Source organism: Gekko japonicus, unplaced genomic scaffold (assembly GCF_001447785.1).
Source record: "Gekko japonicus isolate JY-2015 unplaced genomic scaffold, Gekko_japonicus_V1.1 scaffold142, whole genome shotgun sequence".
Lineage (NCBI taxonomy): Eukaryota > Metazoa > Chordata > Lepidosauria > Squamata > Gekkonidae > Gekko > Gekko japonicus.
Genome location: NW_015174848.1, coordinates 61,152 through 82,578, shown reverse-complemented (window position 1 = coordinate 82,578; position 21,427 = coordinate 61,152). Strand labels below are relative to the sequence as shown.

The following is a 21,427-nucleotide window of genomic DNA, read 5'->3' as shown; positions in this document are numbered from 1 at the left end:
CCTTGTGTCTAATAGCCACTGATGGACCTCTGCTCTTAACATAAGAGAAGCCAATGTTGGATCAGGCCAAAGGCCCATCCAGTCCAACACTCTGTGTCTCACAGTGGCCAGAAATACCAGATGCCATCAGGAGGTCCACCAGTGGGGCCAGGACATTAGAAGCCCTCCCACTGTTGACCCCCCCCCCAGCACCAAGAAGACAGAGCATCACTTGCCCCAGAGCCCCATCTATACCTTGTGGCTAATAGCCACTGATGGACCTCTGCTCTTAACATAAGAGAAGCCAATGTTGGATCAGGCCAAAGGCCCATCCAGTCCAACACTCTGTGTCTCACAGTGGCCAGAAATACCAGATGCCATCAGGAGGTCCACCAGTGGGGCCAGGACATTAGAAGCCCTCCCACTGTTGACCCCCCCCCCAGCACCAAGAAGACAGAGCATCACTTGCCCCAGAGCCCCTATCTATACCTTGTGGCTAAGAGGCACTGATGGACCTCTGCTCCATATGCTTATCTAATTCCCTTTTGAAGCCGTCCATGCTTGTAGACTGTCCCATCAAAGAAGCTCGTTTGGCAGGGACGTGAGAGAGGGCCTTTTCAGTGGCAGCCCCACGATCACGGAACCATCTCCCCAGGGAAGGGCACCTGGCCACCTCATTTTTTAATCTTTAGGAGGCATTGAATGTGGTTTTATTTAGGACTGCATAGAGGAAGCAAGAAATTGCAAGTAGATAAACAGGTACCGCTTCGGTGGGAAGGTACCAGCGTTCCGTGCCCCTCGGCGTTTAGTCATGTTGGCCACATGACCACGGAAACGTCTTCGGACAGCGCTGGCTCTTCGGCTTGGAAATGGAGATGAGCACCGCAGCCCTAGAGTCGGATTCGACTGACTTTCGAGCAAGGGAAACCTTTACCTTTACCTTTGTTAAGTTTGCTAGAAGTCCTAAATTGCAATTTTAAATTTTTGGTTTGTATGTATTTTATTTTATATATTTTATGTATACTGTAAGCCGACGCGAGCTCCATAAGGAAGAAAGGCAGCTAATCAATGTCTTAAATAAATAAATATGCAATTTTTTTGCCTTGGACACTAAAGTGTCTGCACCATCTTTCTGAAGGGTTCTGTTTCCTTGTACTTCAGCCACGGCCCTGTAGTTTCCACTACCAGGGAAATGTTTAAACATGCATTTCAGGGCTCTTTTTGTAGCAGGAACTCCTTTGCATATCAGGCAACACACCCCTAATGTAGCCAATCCTCCGGGGGCAGCATCCTCCAGAGTTCTTTGTAGTTGTCCAGGGAACTGATTTAGCCCCCAGGTAACTAAATTTGGATTGGTGAAATCCTAGCTTTATAAAATCAGTGACTGAACATGACTGTGCCTAGACTGATGATAACCTAGCCGTTGACCTACACCAATCAAATCAGGGGAGAAAGGTGCGTTACCTCTTCTAAAATTATCTTCGGGATTGTTCCATGGCACAATACCCCCAAAAGCATCTTTAATGGCAGGAAAGGTAATACGATTGAGGAGGCACCAGTAATAATTTCAACTAGTATTTCCCCAAAGTCCTGAGTTAGGTGATAGTTGCCCCACATACGTAGAGACAGGAATGGCTCCATTACCATTATTCCGTTGATCAGGATATCGTTTATATAGGACAAGGAAATGATTCTGCCTCAGACTGGTGACTATCCCCAGTATGTCAGAACCCACAGCCAACAACGTAGTACACGCTTATCAGGAAAGGTAATACTTTATTGAAGAGCTATAGATGCGTTATCATAGGCACTGTTAAGAATGGCGGCTGCCCCTGGGGCATAACAGGATATAGGGTATTCGTATGCACACACACACCCCACTGCCCTGGCCAATTAGCCACACTCCCCGGCATGGGAGAAGGCGCTCCGGCCGTTTGCGCTGAAGCTGGGAACCAAGCTCTCTCCCACGGTTCCCTTAGAACTAGACATCAACATCCCTCCACCTGCAGAACTTCGAGACCCGAGTGTGCCACGTGATGGAGTGAGCTCCCATCTCTAGTTCCAGCTCCTGCCAACTTAGCGGCTCGAAAGCAAGAAATTGCAAGTAGATAAATAGGTACCACTTTGGTGGGAAGAAGGTAACAGCGTTCCGTGCGCCTTGGTGTTTAGTCATGCCGGCCACATGACCACGGAAACGTCTCCGGACAGCGCTGGCTCTTCAGCTTTGAAACGGAGATGAGCACCACAACCCTAGTGTCGGACTCGACTGGCTTTCGAGCAAGGGAGACCTTTACCTTTACTAAAGGGCAAGAACGTCGCGTTAGTGCAATGGCAAATGTGTCCAGATGAGTAGGATTGTTCTGATTTCTTTTTCTTTTATTCTTCTGTTCCAGTCACACTTGTTCGTATTGCAGCTAGTACACCGGCCGTCAGTCCGCTCTGTCCTCCAGGGCTTGCTGAAGAAACGTCTCCTGCCAGCTGAGCACTGTATCACCAAAAGTGAGTCGAGCATCACATCTAATTTCTGTGACCATGCTCATAGCAGAGCTGCCTGATCACGGCTTAGGTCCTAAGTAGGGATGGGCACGAACCAGGAAAATGCAGTTCAGTTCGGTTCGTGGTTCATGGCAGGACCATGAACTGAACCAGGAGGCTAGTTCACTAACTAAACCAGTTCGTGGCTCGTTTGTGCCCATCTCAAATCCTACCTTTTCTGCTTGTGGGTTGGGGGGGGGAGCATTTCCTCTTTTCCTCTCCCCCTGCAGACCTCCATTCCACACCCCGTGCTGTTCTGGGAGATCCATCAACCCTCCTCCCCACCGGGCAATATTTCAGGAGTGCAATAGGACGAAGGACGTCAGAAAGTTGCCTTCCACGCACACCGGTGTGCTCCTATCATAAAGGATCCAGAGCACTCAATGAGACCGTTAGCTCCCCACGGTCCCAGGCAGAGACTTTCCCAGCCTTATTTGGTCACTGTAGTGGAAGACTATAAAGGAAGGCTCTGTGGGCTAAGTGGAAGAGCCTCTGCTTTGCTTGCAGCAAGTCTCAGGTTCAATCCCCGGCAGCATCTCCATTTAAAAGATCTGGCAGTAGGGAATGCGAAAGGCCTCTGTCTGGGGCCCTGGAGAGCTGCCGCCAGTCTGAGTAGACAATACCAACCTTGCTAGACTGCTGATCTGATTCAGTAGAAAGCAGCCTCGTGTGAAGATGCCAGGGACTGGACCTGGGTCCTCTGACATTCAATTCATATTCTCTGTCACTTGGTTTGCGTCCCTTCTCTGTTTTGTCCGGCGTCTTCTGGGAACTTTATATCGCATGCAGTGTCATTCAGATGTATATAAAAATACTGATTTCTAAAAGCCTCCTGCCTTCTCCTGTAATGTCTTTCTGATAACATGCTGTGCCTTATTTCCTGTTACCAGCCAAATGGTGAGCCACATGGCCTCGATAGCCATGCCATAAACCCACATTCTTTCACACCTTCATGCCAAAAGCCAGACCTGATGACTCTGCCCCACATGCAAGTAGTCACGTAGCCCATGAAGTACCTGGAAACTAGGTCAGTTGCTTGCACGCGTGGCCTCCAAACTTCTAGCCATTCAAACCTGTGCTGTCTTTCCAAAACAGTCAAGAGGAATTTCAGCAGCGTGGCAGCCTCCTCGGGCAACGCAACCCTCAATGGCGAGGATGGTGTGGAGCAGACAGCAATCAAGGTGTCACTGAAGTGTCCAATCACATTCCGGCGGATCCAGCTACCGGCAAGAGGCCACGACTGCAAACATGTACAGGTGATTGCCTCCTTTTGTCCCGGCCTGCACACGGGATAGGTAACTTACCACACTGAATGCGTCCCGCAAAGTGCTTGTCAGCTCTTCAGTTTCGGGCTGCAGTCGGTCTGGGGGAGGGAGGGGTCCACAAGTCAAAACAGGCCAACAATTGCGTGTCTGTTACATGCCCTGTCAACATTCCCCCAGAGAGTTTCTGCAGAGTGAATGCTGCCCTCTTGGGAAAAGAATGCAGTGAGTTTTGTAGGTGTGTGTTTCGCCTTCATTCCCCCCAGAACGGCAAAATAAGTTAGGGGGCTAAGAGGAGTGATGCATCCATTTGAGCTACCACATAAAGTTCAGCAGCTTCATGTTTGATGTGGTGAAAGACATTATTATTACATTTCTATAGGCATATTGTTTTAATTTTGAACAGCAGCTGGTTCTTGTCTGAGAGCCAGTTTGGTGTCGTGGTTAAATGTGCGAACTCTAATCTGGGAGAACCGGGTTTGATCCCCCACTCCTCCACTTGCACCTGCTGGATGGCCTTGGGCAAGCCGTAGTTCTGATAAGAGCTGTTCTTGAAAAAGAGCCGTTTCTGTCAGAATTCTCTCAGCCCCGCCTACCTCCCAGGGTGTCTGTTGTGGGGAGGGGAAGGGAAAGGAGTTTGTCAGCCGCTCTGAGATACCTTTGGGTAGTGAAGGGCGGGGTATAAATCTAATCCTTCTCCTCCTCCTCCTCCTCCTCCTCCTCCTCCTTCTTCTTGAGAGCCAGTTTGGTGTCGTGGTTAAGTGCGCTGACTCCAATCTGGGAGAACCTATCCCTGTGGGGAGTGAAGGGCGGGGTATAAATCTACTCCTTCTCCTCCTCCTCCTCCTCCTCCTCCTCCTCCTCTTCTTCTTCTTCTATCATGAATTCTGGGTTCCAAGGCTCTGCTTGGAAACCCTGGGAGGCTTGGGGGGGGGCGGAGGCAGGACACAGAGAAAAAGAATATCATCAAAATATTGATGTCGCTTCCGGCTGAAACCAGGAAGTGAAATCATGTCGCCCTGGAATTTCACTGATTGGTGAAATCCTAGAGCCATCTGTGAGACCACCTCCGGGTTTCAGCCAGAAGGGACAACAATGACCTCCCCCCCACCCACCCACCCACCCCCCGCAGCTCATTTGAGCAGGGGCTGGGAAGTGGCGGTAGGAGATTGACCCGCCATAGTGGCTAAGTTAATAACCCTGCATGAGTGTCTCGAGTCTGAACTCATTCAACTTACCGTGGAGCTACCATCTGTCTGGTGGTGACATACAGAGTAGAAACATCCTGCTGTCATGTAATCTAGGAACACTTCGCAAAAACACAAATTGCCTATTAGCTCTCCTCCGAGGATATTCGAAACTAGCATTCTTTAAAGTCAGTATACTAGAGCCCAGTCATTTCATGGTTTCATATACATTGTGATGTGTCTGAAACTGCCGGAAGCCCTTGAGAAGATGTAGAACGTGGTATTCCAGTTTATTTCAAATTTAGCCTCCTCTGCACTGCTCCTTTGAGTTTCTGTGCCTTTCGTCAGCAAAATTGGAAGGAGGGGGGGTTAGAATAGATAATTTTATATCTAGGACATCCAGACAGGGGCTTGGGTTCAAAATCCAGAACTGTAGCCCTTCCCTATGCTCAGCTAAGCATGGAACCTTCTTCCAGTACTGAAAGATTTCCTTCAGGAGAAGACTTCCTGTACTGAAGACACTTATGTATTCATTTTATTTTACAGAATTTATATCCCGTCTTTCTGCCTTCACCGGGGCCACCAAGCTGGTTAACAAACTTAAAACGTACATAACAAAATTACATTTTAAAACTACTTAAACCAACCAAAGCAAAACAAGAAAGAAACATCATTAAAGCAATTAAAACCAGGCATAAAAACAACAATTAAAACATCTAAAACAATTAAAACGTTAGGCAGTTGGGTGAAATGACAGGATGCAACCAAGATCAATGTGTTTAAAGAACTAAACAGACTCCATTAATTGCTGTATCAATTACTCAGTGAAACAGACACATACATTTCTATACATTCATTCAGGGAAAATATTACTCATTTGCATATGCCACACCCCCTGACATCACCAGAAGTGTGTCAGAAGGCAACACCCACCGCTCAGGCTCCACTGGACTGTTTTGGATTGCCAGCTATTTGTGGGGGGGGGGACGCGCAGATCTGTCCTCGCAGAGGAGGGAGAGCTTGTACCTGAATAAAACTTGGTCTTAAAGGCTCCACTGGACTGTTTTGGACGGGGGGGGGCTCTGCAGCTTACCTGGCTGCTTCTTAATCTGACTGAGGGCTGCTAGGAGCAGGGGGTGGGGCCTGTTGCATGTGCCCACCCCCTGGGCTCTTTACTGCCGGAGCTCCACTCCTGTGCGCTCCCGCAGGAAATGACCCCTGTATATATATATTCAGCAAGGGAGGGGTAGTTTCCATCATCTGCTTGTTTCACGTTCTTTGCCGTGGTCTCTAACCATTTTAGCTAACGTGGTTTGTGGTTTCCCCCCCCCCCCCCGCCTGCAGTGCTTTGATCTGGAATCCTACCTGCAGCTGAACTGTGAACGGGGGACGTGGCGGTGTCCCGTCTGCAAGTGAGTGCGACCGTTTTCCGGGGGGCTGCCGCTGGGTGTCTTGAAAGTTTAAAATTTCCACTAGCAGATTCATTTTATTTGGACAACGACGAAACCTTGCAGCCGATAAAGACTGTGTGAAAATATAATGAAAACAGGAGATATGTTGTCGAAGTTTTTGTTGTAGATTTTTCAGGCTGTATGGCCGTGGTCTTGGCATTGTAGGACCTGACGTTTCGCCAGCAGCTGTGACTGGCACTCTCAGACGTATGACACAGAAAGATGGAGTGCTCTCTGTGTCAAGGTGACAAGTACGGTGTCAAGGTGTGAAGTACTCTTTCATCATTTAAAAAGACATCTCAGGAACTTTAAAGCTCAGAAGACTTGAAATGGATGAGGGGTTTTCTTTTTCCCTTTCTTTCTGGCGAGTCTTAATCTGTGGGAAATGGCTGCAAAATACAGATGAGGCCAAAAAGAAATTATAATATCCAAAAGAGAGCCAGTGTGCTTGTCACGTTTGGAGTGTTGGGCTAGGATCTTCTAGGAGATGCAGGTTCAAATCCCTACTCGGGCCATGGGAGCCTGCTGGGTGACCTTGGGCCAGTCACACACTTGCTCAGCCTAACCTACCCCACAGGGTTGTTGTGAGAATAGAACGGACAAAGGAGGGCGCTGTAAGCCATGTTGGGTTCCCATGGGGGAGAAAGGTGAGGAATAAATGAATCCAATAAATGTATAAATAAAAGCCGCCTTAATCTTAATTAATTCAGATGTGGCCATAGTTAGGGATAACAGAGTAACTGTAAGCCGCTCAGAGACCCCCTAAGGGGTTCGAGCGGGGTAGAAGCTGAAAGTAATAAATAAATAAAATAAATAATCTATTCCAGCCTTATTGAGTGATTTAGAAAACGTCTCAAGTGAAAGTATTGGAATAGAGGTGGTCTTCGCTATCGTTCCTGTTGCCGAATCTGCTGTGAAATGAATTGACTTATTGAAACAAGTGAATAAATAAATAAAACTTCCGTACATATCCTAGCTGTCATTGCTGCAGCTAGCACAGTGAGTTATAAAGGGACCGACAACCCTGCCTCAACCAATGGTTTTCTGAAGCGAAGATTCAGCTGTGGTGCTGCTCTGTGCGGAATTTCTCCAATTTCAGCCCCATGATTGCCATGGACATGGACTTGGTGTAATTCTGCGCTTCTAGAAACGTGTAGAAATCCCTCGGGAGAAGATCGGTAGTGACGTGAAATGGCATGGCTCAGTTTGAGACCCCTTTCACCTCCCTATCACCAAATTGTAAACTCCTCAGGGCAGGGGCCCTACTTTCACCATGTAAAGTGCCCTGTCAGTAGTTCTTATAAGACAACAACAATAATAATTTGTGTGCGTCTCCTTCTTCCAGTAAAACAGCCCTGCTAGAAGGCCTCGAAGTTGACCAGTACATGTGGGGCATTCTGAACGCCATACAGAAGTAAGTAGAACTCTGCTGTTAAGAAAGTACGAGCCTCTCTTTGTTTCTGGCACTCATAACCAATGTTCCCTCTAAGCTGAGTTAGTGTGAGCTAGCTCGCATTTTTTTTAGCCTCTGGCTCACAGATTTTGGTCTTAGCTCAGGAAGGATGGTTCCAAAGCAAACTGATTTATGCAGCAGACAAATCGCTCGCTCACAACTTTGATGCTGGTAGCTCACAAAGCAGAATTTTTGCTCACAAGACTCCACAGCTTAGAGGGAACATTGCTAACCTTCTACGTAAGAAGTGGATGTCTCTTCGGGGCACTGTTCCTTAGTGGGGGGGGCGGTGTCTCTGAGGTATGTGTTTGTAGCAAGGAAGGGGGAGGGATAAAACGTTCAAGGAAACAGTGGCAGGTTCCCATCTAAAGCAGTCTACCAGGGGTTATACTCATCGCTCATACGGTAGCTGTAGCCAAATGAGCTTGTCTTAGCCCTGTCCTCTCTATATAGCTGTGAGCCTTTGACAACCAGACCAGTCACACGAACAAGGCGAGAACAGACATCCAGGTGAAAGAGTCCAGCCACCTTCGCAAGACCTGCACCGCTGTCTACTTGTCTGAAGTTGCTGAACAGATAAGAGTGTCCTCGTCTGACATTTCACAAGCGGAACGTCTCAAAGAGGGCTTTTCAAAGAGATTGTGGACCCGATCTAAGCAATGACAACAAAGGCAAACCCAAGACCTAAGAGGTATAAAAAGCAAAATCGTAACCAGCTGTGTCTGGAATATCTGGTTCAAGACAACATGGCACCTTGGAATAAGGAGAAGAAATTACACAGGATTAAAATGGGCCAAGCGTATTGGCCAATGCACAGTGCGCTGTCCAAATATACACACAATAATGACTGGTACAGACCAGGGGTCATTTCGTAGAAAAAGAGGTGCAGGAGCTCATAACATAACTCATTAGTATAACCTGTTTGCATATGCCACACCCCCTGACATCACCGGAAGTGTGTCAGAAGGCAACACCCACCGCTCAGGCTCCACTGGACTGTTTTGGATTGCTAGCTATTTGCGGGGGGGGGGGGGCGTGCAGATCTGTCCTCACAGAGGAGGGAGAGCTTGTACCTGAATAAAACTTGGTCTTAAAGGTGCCACTGGACTGTTTGGGGCGGGGGGGGGGGCTCTGCAACTTACCTGGCTGCTTCTTGCTCTGACTGAGGGCTGCTGGGAGCAGGGGGTGGGGCTTGTTGCATTTGCCCGCCCCCTGAGCTCTTTACTGCCGGAGCTCTGCTCCTGTGCGCTCCTGCAGGAAATGACCCCTGGTACAGACAAATGATCTTTCCTTAAGTTGAGCAAAAACAAGCTGTAAATGGTGAGAAATGGAACAATTATGAGATCCCATATGTCCACTCATTTTCATAGCCTCACAATGTCTCCTCCACCATACTGGAATTTTCTGTTGACGCACTGGGAAAGACAACCATGCTGGGAAAAGTTGAAGGCAGTAGGAGAAGAGGAAGACCCAACATGAGATGGACGAACTCCGTAAAACAGCCAAGTTCAAGTCCAGTAAACAAGATTTGTGTGTGTGTAAACTTCCAAGTCCTGCCAACCTAGCAGTTCGAAAGCAAGACCTTCTTGCAAGTAGATAAATAGGTACCACTTCGGTGGGAAGGTAACAGCGTTCCATGCGCCTCGGTGTTTAGTCATGCCGGCCACATGACCACGGAAACGTCTTCGGACAGCGCTGACTCTTCGGCTTGGAAACGGAGATGAGCACCGCAACTCTAGAGTCGGACTCGACTGGCTTTCGAGCAAGGGAGACCTTTACTTTTTAAACTTCCAAGAGGGAGCGTATACCCCCGAAGCAAGCTTCGACCCTCGATACATCTTGTCGGTCTCTAAGACGCCACTGGACTAGAACCTAGGTGTTCTGCTGCAGACCGAGATAGCTGAAACTGGCTCAATAAAGCAAGCAAGAGCCCTCCGTTTGCAAGAGCTGAGCAAGGCAGTCAATGATAGGACGTTTTGAAGGTCAGTCATTCATAGGGGGAGGCGGTACGGCATGGGCCGATCTCTGAAGCTAAGCAGGGTCTGTACTTGGAAGGGAGACACCCCCCCGAGGAAGACTCTGCAGAGGACAGCGATGGCAGACCATCTCTGATCCTCACTTGCCTTGAGAGCCCTTTGCTGGGGCTGCCATAAGTTGGCACAGAGGACTTATCCTCTGGTTAGTAACATCTGAGCTGAACAGTACGGCTGTCAGTTCTAGCCCCGCATTGGTGTGAGCTACCAGCCTTGTCCCTAGCTCGCCGTCCACCCAGTGGTTCGAAAGCTTCGGCGAGTAGATAAAATGGGTACCACCCCTTTTGGTGGGCACACCAAAGACACACACACCCCGGTGGGGGAGGTGTTAGCCGGCGACCGGAATGCTCAGCTCGCGAGATTGTAAGCCTAAGAAAAAATCTCTTTGACTCCGAAGACTGTAATGGGCCATTCCGGCCAGGCGGTGGCAGTGCAGCACTGCAAGACCTGGAGAAGCTGACGTCATCTAGCCAAGCCGAGGTGACGCCGACGGAATACGTCTGACCCTGCAGCTGAACAAACCCTCGCCGACTGTGAATGTGTGTGATTAAAAAGATATATGTTGTCCTCCCTTACCCCCATAAATCATTGTTCGTCAAATGAGTAACTGTAAATCGCTCAGAGCCAGCAAGCTCTGCAGGACTGAGTGATTAATAAATTGAAAGATTATTATTATTATATTGGCAGCACACACACCTATTAGGTCTTGGCTTTACCTCGGTTGTTTTGTCTTTGAGTACCTTTTCCTCCTTTTTGACTTTAACCTGATATAAGAGAGGCCGTTTCTTAAAAGCCCAAGCATAAAAGCCCAAGCGACACTGTGGCGCATTTTTGCTTTTGACAGCTCGGAGTTTGAGGAAGTCACAATCGACCCGACGTGCAGCTGGAGGCCGGTGCCAATCAAGTCCGACATACACATCAAAGACGATCCCGACGGGATGCCTTCCAAGCGGTTTAAGACCATGAGTCCCAGCCAGATGATCATGCCCAACGTGATGGAGATGATTGCAGCTCTGGGCCCTGGCCCGTCGCCTTACCCATCAATCCCGCCACCGCCAGGGAGCACCAATTCCGGCGAATACAGTAACCAAGGTAAGTGGAAATGTTTAGTGCATTGGGGGGGTTCCTTCCTTTTTTAAGAAAGCAAACAAGCCCAAAGCAACAACATGGTGCAAGAAAACACATTCTGTGCTGTGGTTCAGACATCATAGCAAACTGGGGCATAGTGCTTGGTGAAATGGGGCTAATAAATCCTCCACTTCCACTTTTGCCCTTTTCCCTATCCGTGCAGTTAGCTAATTAATTACTTCCACTTCCACAGCCATCAGTACTGTGCCATTCTATCCAATCCAGAAAGGTGTGGTTTGCTTTTTCCTGTACACCCGGACTCCAAGACACTCGGAAACCACTCTTTGGAATCCGTTTGCCGGAGTGCAAACCGTGGTTGGCCAGCTCAGATGTAACAGGAAACCGTGGTTTGTTGAAAATGTACAAGGGACTAATAATTTTGTCGTGTGCAAGGGGAGGGTCAAACCTGCATCTAGAACCCCGCAAGAGAAAAAAGCTGGTACGAGGAGGTGGGGGCTGTCGCTTTTATAATCTCGCCTTCCCCCCAGCCCCAACTCCAGCCATGATCACCAGTCCAGAGTCACCTTTCCTGGTTTAAAACAGGCAAAGGTAACGTTATACAGATCTCTGTGCAGTCTCTAGTTAGACTCACTATATCTATCAGTGCTTTGTTGTCGTGGCCCTTCTTACGCGCCCAGAGAAACGCCAATTGCCACTTTGGGATCAGGAAGCAATTTTCTCCAGGCCAGTTTGGCCGGGGATCCTGGAGGGCTTTTTGTCATCTTCTGAGCATGGAGGAGGGGTCACTGGGAGTGGGGGGGGAAGGTATGTGTGGATTTCCTGCATTGTGCAGGGGGGTTGGACTAGATGACCCCGGAGGTCCCCTCCAACTCTATGATTCTATGAATTATGGGGTGTCTATATTGCTCCCACCTGTGTTCTCCCAGGGTGCATGCAATTCCAAGCCTTCAGCTAATTTGGCCAGTCCTGTTTCCTACTGGAATTCCTACACAGTCCACCTGGATTTCCTATATAGTCCACTTGCGTGTGTCTTATATGCTCTTATACACTGGCTGTGATGTGCTTGTTCACACAGCACATACATGCAGTGAAATAGACCTCGGTGCATCTTATGTGTGTTGGTATGAGAGTGGCGTACGAACCATTCCCTCTTGTGTTAAATGGTTTGGAGTTTAAAATACAACTGCTAAGGGTGCGGAACTGTGAAGCATCTAGGGGGAAATTCTTGGTTATTTGGGTGGATAATTCTCTAATGAAGTAGATCAGCAATTATCAGCGTCTCAGAGAGACTGGCAGATTTGACCAAATTTGCAAGTGAACGAGTAAATGCAATATTAATCTTGGGAGGATAGCTTTGCCCAGGCTGATATGCATAGGAGGGAAACATTTAACACCCAAGACCAATCGCCAGTCATTCTGGGTTGATTTTTCAACTCTGTCTTTAAGACGTCTGATTGATTGATTGATTAATTGATTGATTCAATTTATACCCCACCCTCCCCACAAAGGCAGGCTCAGGGCGGCTTACACAACATTTCATAAAAATTCAATTAAAACCTATATAAACACAAACATATAATATAAATAGGAAAAGGTAAAGGTTCCCTTGCTCGAAAGCCAGGGTTGCGGTGCTCATCTCCGTTTCAAAGCCGAAGAGCCAGCGCTGTCCGAAGACGTTTCCGTGGTCATGTGGCCGGCATGACTAAACACCAAGGCGCATGGAACGCCGTTACCTTCCCACCGAAGTGGTACCTATTTATCTACTTGCAATTTCTTGCTTTCAAACTGCTAGGTTGGCAGGAGCTGGGACTAGAGACGGGAGCTCACTCCGTCATGCGGCACACTCGAGTCTCGAACTGCTGAACTACCGACCTTCCACAGCCTGCAGTTCAGCGTCTTAACCACTTGAGCCACCGCATATATAATATAATATAAATAATATTTATAATATTATTTAATATTATATTTAATAATAATATAAATAACAGTCAATTAAAACACAGTTAAAATGCTGGAACATCAGATAAATCAAAAGCAAAATTATTTCTAATATGGCTTAGGTGACCATATGATTCCTATAGCTCAGTTTGCTCACTTATTATGCGGCGGGCTCAGGCTTGAGACAACGATGGTAGGCCAGGGCACAGGCTGGAGGTGAAGGAAAAGATGTTAAAGCCAGGGCACAGGGACACGCCGTGGTGTGCAATGCGGCTCATCGTTGAAGGCCTGGTGGAAGAGCTCCGTCTTGCAAGCCCTGTGGCACTGTAAAAGGTCCCAGAAGTCCCTGATCTCTTCCAGGAGCTCATTCCACCAGGATGGAGCCACCACCGAGAAGGCCCCGGCGCTGGTTGTTGCCAGCCTCGCATCCTTAGGGCCTGGAAGGGCCAACCGATTTTGCGTCCCTGAATGCAGTGCTCTCCAGGGAGCATGTGGGTAAAGGCGGTCCCTCAGGTATGCCGGACCCTGACCATATTGGGCTTTAAAGATTAAAACCAGCACCTTGAAATGAATCCCGTATGCTATCGGCAGCCAATGCAGTGTCTTCAGTAAAGGCTGGATGTGCTTCCGGATAGGGATACCCATCAACAGCCTGGCTGCCGCATTCTGCACTAGCTGCAGCTCCCGTATTTGGGACAAGGGCAGCCCCATGTAGAGAGCGTTACAGTAGTCCAGTCTCGAGGTGACCATTGCATGGCTCACTGTTGCCACGTCGTCGTGCTTGAGGAAGGGAACCAAAGGATCCCTTATCTTAGACAAAGGGTAAGTAGCTGGCCTCCCAGAAGCTTTGAGAGGGGCCGTGGCTCAGTGGTAGAGCATCTGTTTGGCATGCAGAAGGTCCCGGGTTCAATCCCCGGCAGCATCTCCAGTTGAAAGGAGCAGGCAAGTAGGTGATGGGAAAGACCTCCGCCTGAGACCCTGGAGAGCTGTAAAGAGGGGCTGTGGCTCAGTGGCAGAGCCTCTGCTTGGCATGCAGAAGGTCCCAGGTTAAATCCCCGGCATCTCCAGTTGAAAGGAGCAGGCAGGAGGTGATGGGAAAGCCCTCCGCCTGAGCCCCTGGAGACCCGCTGCCAGTCTGAGTAGACTGACTTTGATGGACCGTGGGACTGATTCATTATAAGAAAGCTTCATGTGTTCCGTCTTCTAAGGTGGAGAGGAGGAAGAGGGGAGAGTTCTGTCAAACCAACAACTGTCGTTCACATTCTGTATTTTGATCTTGATCCACTGATTTTGTGATAGTTGTTGTTGGATTTCCTCTCTGGTCTTCTGGGAAGAGGAAGCCAAAATGAAAGCACGCAATGCAAAATATACAAACCAGAAGCCGATCGTTTTCATCGCTTGTGTGTCCCAATTAGTTCTTTTTTCTTTTCTTTTCCGTACATATTTTGCTCCCTCTAGCAGTCAGTTTGATATTACAAAGGTAAAGGTTCCCTTGCTCGAAAGCCAGTCGAATCCAACTCTGGGGTTGCGGTGCTCATCTCCATTTCAAAGCCGAAGAGCCAGCGCTGTCCGAAGACGTTTCCGTGGTCATGTGGCCGGCATGACTACACACCAAGGCGCACGGAACGCTGTTACAGTTTGATATTACATCGCTGTTACGTCCAGCATAAAAACCTGCCGTTTAAATCTACAGTTAATATTGAATTGGTCACTAGAGGGAGCCGTACACATGCAGAAAAGAAAAGAAAACCCAGAAGAAAAGAGAAGAAGAGAAGAGTTTGGATTTATACCCTGCCCTTCACTCAAAGTCTCAGAGCGGCTTACAAACTCCTTTCCCTTCCCCCTCCCCACAACAGGCACCCTGTGAGGTAGGTGGGGCTGAGAGTGCTCTCCCGAGAACTGCCCTTGAGAGAACAGCTCTTGTCAGAACTGTGGCTTGCCCAAGGTCATCCAGCAGCTGCAAGTGGAGGAGTGGGGAATCAAACCCGGTTCTCCCAGATTAGAGTCCACGCACTTAAACACTACACCAAAATAGGGACAAACAATGAAACTGAGAATGAGGAAGAGCCCAGTGCCTCTCTAACACCAAACAGAACATTGAGATCTCTTACAAACCTCAGGCCTGTAGCCAGAATTTTTTTGTTAGGGAGCAAATTTTTTTGTTAAGGGGGCAGTTTAGCACGACGGAGAGCAGGCCGTTCTGTGTCTGTGCGGAGCTGTCACACTTATGCTTGTCAATAATTAAGTCAAGTGGTATATCACCCAAAAATGTTTCAGGTTTATTACAAAGATACATATTGATTACTCTAACAAGTAAACAGACAACACCCATTTCTAACCTGTTTAACTCTGAAGTTTAACAAGACGTGGTATAAGAGGTACTATGCAGGCTACAAATAATTTTGTGGTTGTTCAGTCGCACAGTCGAGTCCGACTCTTCGCGACCCCATGGACCAGATCACGCCAGGCCTTCTGGTCTTCCGCCGTCCTCTGAAGTTGGCTCAAATAATACAACAATACAATAATGCTAGGGCTCCAAATAATGCTCCAAACAGCCCCGTTGCCAGAGCGACACATAGTGTCACATCCTGGCAACAGGTACAACGCGTCTCGCCGTCCCCACGGCACAGATTCTGTGAAGACATACAATCCCCCGCCGCGACTTGGCAGCTCTACTGATCAGAGAAAAAAAAGTGACTAACTTGTCAGTCCATTAAGGAAAGAGGGGAAGGATCCAATGAAACAATCTCAACCTACAGATTCCAGACAGGCTGCCTTGGAAAGCCAAGATCAGACAAAACTATAATCTGCCGATGTCTTGGGGCCCCATCGACCTTCTCCTGTGTCAGGATCACAGGTTCTCTCCCTGCCTCACCTTGTCCCTGTCTCCCTCGCTTCCCATTGCCAGAGGAAGCAAATCTTCACTCTTGCACGCTCTAAAACTTCCTGGTTTCCATGGGGAGTTCTTTTCATGCTGGAATGGATCCGACTTATCTGAGGGACTGCCTTTCCCCATATATTCCCCAAAGAGCACTTCGGTCGGGGTCACAACGCCGGCTGGTGACCCCGGGCCCTAAGGAGGCCAAGCTTGTCGCAACAAGGGCTAGGTCTTTTTCAGTGGCAGCTCCTACCTGGTGAAATGAGCTCCCGGAGGAAATCAGGGCCCTGCGGGACCTTGTGCAGTTCCGCAGGGCCTGCAAGACGGAGCTCTTTCGCCAGGCTTATGAGTAGGAGCCGCCACGGCCACTTACACCACCGCGCCTTTATAGAGAGAGACCACTGGAGGGGTTGGGTAACACCTTTCACCACCCCAGCCTTCCCCCCCTGCTACGCAAGATGTTAGGAGTTTATATGTGCATCCGTAGAATTGATTTTAATCTGTTTTAATTTTGTATTCTGTATTATGTAATTTTGTATACTTGGTGCCTTATGTGAGCTGCCCTGAGTCCGTTCGCGGGGAGGGCGGGGTATAAATGTAATAAAATAAATAAATAAATAAATAAATTTGTTGGGGAGGGAAGGGAGAGGCGTTGCAGGCGCTGCGTGGGTGGGGTGTGTCGTTGTGGCTCGAGTGCAGCTGGCGAAGCCCAGCGGCTACCTGTTGCTTGCAAACTTTGTGGAAGTTTTGGAGAGTGGAGTTCGTAGATTAGTAAACTAAGAATTTGCGAGCCCTGGTAAAACTGACACAGCATATCAAAATGTCAGCTTTCTGCATTAAGCATCTAGTGACTTCTGTTCTCCTGGGGGATTAAACTGCTTCTCCAAACGAGCTTGTGCTGGAAAGTAAACGGGGCGGGTGTTTCAGGTCCCATCAGACTTGGCTTGAACACTCTAAAGCTTGCAGCTCGTCAGCGGACAAAACTGGATTCCCCTCCGGACAAAGTGCCAAAGCTGTTCTATTACATCAAAGCTCAGCATAATCGCCTTCAGAGGCTTCCGTGAAATAGTCGTTGTACATTTTCTGGGCTGTATGGCCATGGTCTTGGCATTGTAGTACCTGATGACTGGCATCCTCAGAGATATAACACAGAAAGATGGAGTACTCTCTGTGTCAATGTGAGAAGAAAAATGGTAGGCAGGTGATTTATATCTACTCAGGAAGGTGGGGTAGGGCTGTGACATTGTTTTGAAGGAGTTTCCCAGGCTGTGACATGCTAATGGAGGAGCTTTCCTGAGGAGGTTCTTTTGCATACGAATTGGCTGTTGAAATTCTCATCTTATCTGTAGTGCTGTTGTAAGATGTGGTGTGGTTTTTTTGTGTGTGTTTTTTTCATTAGACTTTTTCAGGACAGGAAACATCTTGTGTTTTTCAGGACAGGAAACCATGCCCTATTTATTTTTAAACTCTCTTCTTTCCTGTTGAAATTGTGTTTATGAATTTTAATGACTTCCCCGTATAATCTGACATGGTAACTGGATGTGTTGCCCAGCATTTCAGTACCTTGGAATAAGATACTGTGTCCTACCCCACCTTCCTGAGTAGATCTAATCACCTGCCTACCATTTTTCTTCTCACAGTGACACAGAGGGTACTCCATCTTTCTGTGTTATACCTCTTAGGATGCCAGTCACAACTGCTGGCGAAACGTCAGGTCCTACAATGCCAAGACCACGGCCAGACAGCCTGGAAAATCTACAACTAGTGAAAGCCTTCGACAACATATTCTTCTCTGAAATAGCTTGGCAGTTTTGCTTCTGTTCCTAGTTTGCCTCATCTAAGCCACAAGAGATGTTGAGGAATTTCACATTACCCTTTTTAACCCATTTTGAAGCTGTTTTTGATCCATCATGGAGTAAACCGGTATAGGGCTGCCATTTCACACATGGCTTTCCCCTTCTGGTAAAGAGCTGGATCTGAAGCGGTTTGCCATTTCAGACTGCACCGCTTTTTCCCCACCGTTTTTCGCCTGCACCGGCGATGTCCGGCTTTTTTTTTTTTGAACGTTTGCTTTATAGCGCTATAGCACTATAACAAAACACTCCAGGCATTCCAATGGCGTTGATATACTGCTGTTCCGTTATAGCGCTATAACGCTATAAAGCAGACATTTTTTTTTAAAAAAAAAGGCGTAGATCGCCCGCGCGGGCGAAAAATGGCGGGAAAAAGCGCATCGGAACCGGGAAAGGAAACTGAAGACTACTTGGAAGTGGTTGACAGGTAAAATGCTTCAGCCCCATTTCCTAAACGGGACAGAAGCGTTTGTATGTGAAATTACAAATATATTCCGGTAGGGAACCGGTTCTAAAACGGTTCTCTCTGAAATGACAGACCAGAAACTGTTTGGGGACCGTTCCTCTTCCGGATTATATCGTCTGTCTGAAATTCCTCAATGGCAATAAAGGGGGAAAGACTGCCCACTTTTTGCAACAAGATTGGGGCCAGTTGGCTTGGGGAGGGCTAGTAATAGGAGCAAGTGCCAGGGTCGGCCCTGCTTAGCTTCCAGGATCTGAGGAGATCGGGCTTGCCTGGGCTATCCAAATCAGGGCCTGTTTGTCACCTTCTTAAGGTTGCAACCCCGTGAATGTACGATGAGGCAAACTTCACGTAGAATGAGATTGCATAATAGAGCTTAAATATTTATCCCCACTCCCTTAGCAGGCAAGGTACTTACTGAGTCATTCCTCTGCATCTTTCTGATGCATCGTTTATCACCCTGCTCCATGACACACGACCTAAGGAGAAGAGGGTGAAATATATCATCTAATAAAATTAGAATAGATGTGCCGCCTCTTACGGAAAGAAAAAACAAGTTGTGAATTAATTGTTCCTTAATAAAAGCTGTGCTTAAATCCTTACAGGAAGTAGATGTAGACAGATGTTCAGACCCTTCTCTTAAGAGGTTTTTTTTTAATGAAATTCCGTTCTGCAAACGATGCAGTGTTAACACCTCCCTTGTCTTACGCACATCCATGCCAGAGCTTCAGCCTCCAGGTTAAGAACTCTGTTCTCCTGCTGCTCCAGCCCTGGATATCTCCGGCGAGGAAGAAAGGAAGCGGGGGGGGGGGCAGGTGTGAAGGGGTGTTCAGCTTCTTAGGTCAGCATGACCCAGCCAAAAGGTTCCCAGGAGCCAGGGGTCATTTTGTAGAAAAAGAGGTGCAGGAGCTCATTAGCATAACTCATTAGCATAACTTATTTGCATAGGCCACACACCCCTGACATCACCGGAAGTGTGTCAGAAGGCAACACCCACTGCTCAGGCTCCACTGGACTGTTTTGGATTGCTAGCTATTGGGGGGGGGGACGCGCAGATCTGTCCTCACAGAGGAGGGAGAGCTTTTACCTGAATATAACTTGGTCTTAAAGGTGCCACTGGACCGTTTTGGACCAGGGGGCCGGGGGGAGCTCTGCAACTTACCTGGCTGCTTCTTGCTCTGACTGAGGGCTGCTGGGAGCAGGGGGTGGGGCTTGTTGCATGTGCCCGCCCCCTGGGTTCTTTACTGCCGGAGCTCTGCTCCTGTGCGCTCCTGCAGGAAATGACTTCTGCCAGGAGTGAAATTCAGCCTTAGGAACTGGGTGGAATATGGCTGATCATAGCCATTGGCTTCTTCACCCAGTACTGCCTGTTTGAAGGCAGAGGAGCTGGGAAGATGGCTGACCTTCAGTAGGTGAGGAGGAGGAACAGCCAGGGCTATTCTTGGGCAGGAACGCACAGGAACGGCGTTCCGGCTGGCTTCAGAGTTGGCCACCCCCACTACAGGCAAAACCTCTGTGTGATTGGCTACAGAGGGAAGGCCTGGAGAGCGAACCCCCCCAGCAACTCTGAGGTGGGTGGGCCACAGGGGGGCCTGGAAGGATCAAGGAGGCATTTAAATGCCTCCCTGTGCCTTCCCCGGCCTGTCCAACAACTGGCTTGCTCGGGCACCCAGGCAAGCCGAGGGAAGGCATGGAGGTGTGGCCCAATATGCTGATGAGCTGTGCTGTCATGGGTGTGGCCTAATATGCTAATGACTTCCTGCTGTTGGGTGTGGCCTATTATGCTCATGAGTTCCTGGGAACAGCTACTGCTACGAGAAGGGTTGGTGTCTTGGTGGGGGGGGGGCAGATCCCATGACCATTCCTTATCTGAACATTCTTCCCTAGGCGGTTTTGGAGGGCAGATGTAATAGACTATCATTCTCTAATAAAACATGCAGATATTTATGTGATACAATTGAAATGATCAAACAAATGATTATGGAGTGCCCTATTTTCAACGAGTTGGGGGCTAATTTAGTCATCCCTTTACTTAAAGATACTTGGAGCTGCGGTGGCTCAAGTGGTCAAGACGCTGAACTGCAGGCTGTGGAAGGTCGGTAGTTCAGCAGTTCCAGACCCGAGTGTGCCGCATGACGGAGTGAGCTCCCGTCTCTCGTTCCAGCTCCTGCCAACCTAGCAGTTCGAAAGCAAGAAATTGCAAGTAGATTAATAGGTACCACTTCGGTGGGAAGGGAACAGCGTTCCGTGCGCCTTGGTGTTTAGTCATGCCGGCCACATGACCACGGAAAACGTCTTCGGACAGCGCTGGCTCTTCGGTTTTGAAACGGAGATGAGCACTGCAACCTTAGAGTCGGATTCGACTGGCTTTCGAGCAAGGGAACCTTTACCTTTACCTTACTTAAAGATACAGAATTGCTCAGTGTGCGAGCCCAGGTGTCGTGGCTACTTTCGGATGCAAACGATCGTGTCACCCTCTCAGTGGCAAAATTCATAGGTGCCATAATCAAATAGAAGAGAAATAATACCAAGTTTGGTCTTTTAAAATATGTTTTGGTTCCAATTTCTGCTTAAGACGGCAGCCACAAGAGAGCAGTACTAGATAGATAGATAAACGGTTCCTTCTCCAGCTCTCATTTTTGAAGGGGAACTATACAAGGCATCTTCTCCAAGTGCCCCACTGTCAGAATTGGCTCAACGAATCTCCCACCCTCTTATTCTGAGGAATACACTTCCCAGTCCGGAGATTCCTTGCCGTTCTTTACAACGAGATCATTTCAGGACTGTGAGAGCTCTCTCAGCCCCACCCACCTCGCAGGGTGTCTGTTGTGGGGAGGGGAAGGGAAAGGAGCTTGTAAGCCGCTCTGAGACGCCGAGTGAAGGGCGGGGTACAGATCCAATCTCCTCTTCTTCTTTCTCCTCCTCCTCCTTCCTGGTGAGTGAACACAGGGACTGGACATCTTGCAAGGGCTAGTAACATGCATTGAGAGTGCGCCAGGTCACCCCGACCTGGATAGCCCAGGCAAGCCCGATCTTGTCAGATCTCAGAAGCGAAGCAGGGCCAACCCTGGCAAGTACTTCGATGGGAGACCTCCAAGGAATTACCAGGGCCGGGAGACAGAGGCAAGCTGTATCAAGCCACTTTTCTGACCGTCCAAGCCCCACTAGGGGTCTCCAGAAGTCAACCATGGCTTCCAGGCATCCATGTACACACACGCACACACACACAATACCAAGAAAAGAGAGTGTGCAAGGTCACATCTGCAGCAGTGTTCCCTCTAAGCTGAGCTAGTGTGAGCCAGCTCA

At 48.5% G+C, this 21,427-nt stretch overlaps 1 protein-coding gene across 2 annotated transcripts in view; it reads left to right on the top strand.

Moving 5' to 3' along the window:
* The window catches only part of ZMIZ1 (zinc finger, MIZ-type containing 1), a 121,186-nt gene that overhangs the window by 82,915 nt on the left and 16,844 nt on the right, over window positions 1–21,427 (top strand). For both annotated transcript variants that reach the window (XM_015424521.1, XM_015424520.1), the window contains exons 11-15: window positions 2,373–2,478; window positions 3,610–3,770; window positions 6,308–6,375; window positions 7,760–7,828; window positions 10,745–10,992. In XM_015424521.1, the coding sequence (XP_015280007.1) occupies window positions 2,373–2,478; window positions 3,610–3,770; window positions 6,308–6,375; window positions 7,760–7,828; window positions 10,745–10,992 (652 nt within the window). The remainder of the gene's footprint in view (window positions 1–2,372; window positions 2,479–3,609; window positions 3,771–6,307; window positions 6,376–7,759; window positions 7,829–10,744; window positions 10,993–21,427) is intronic.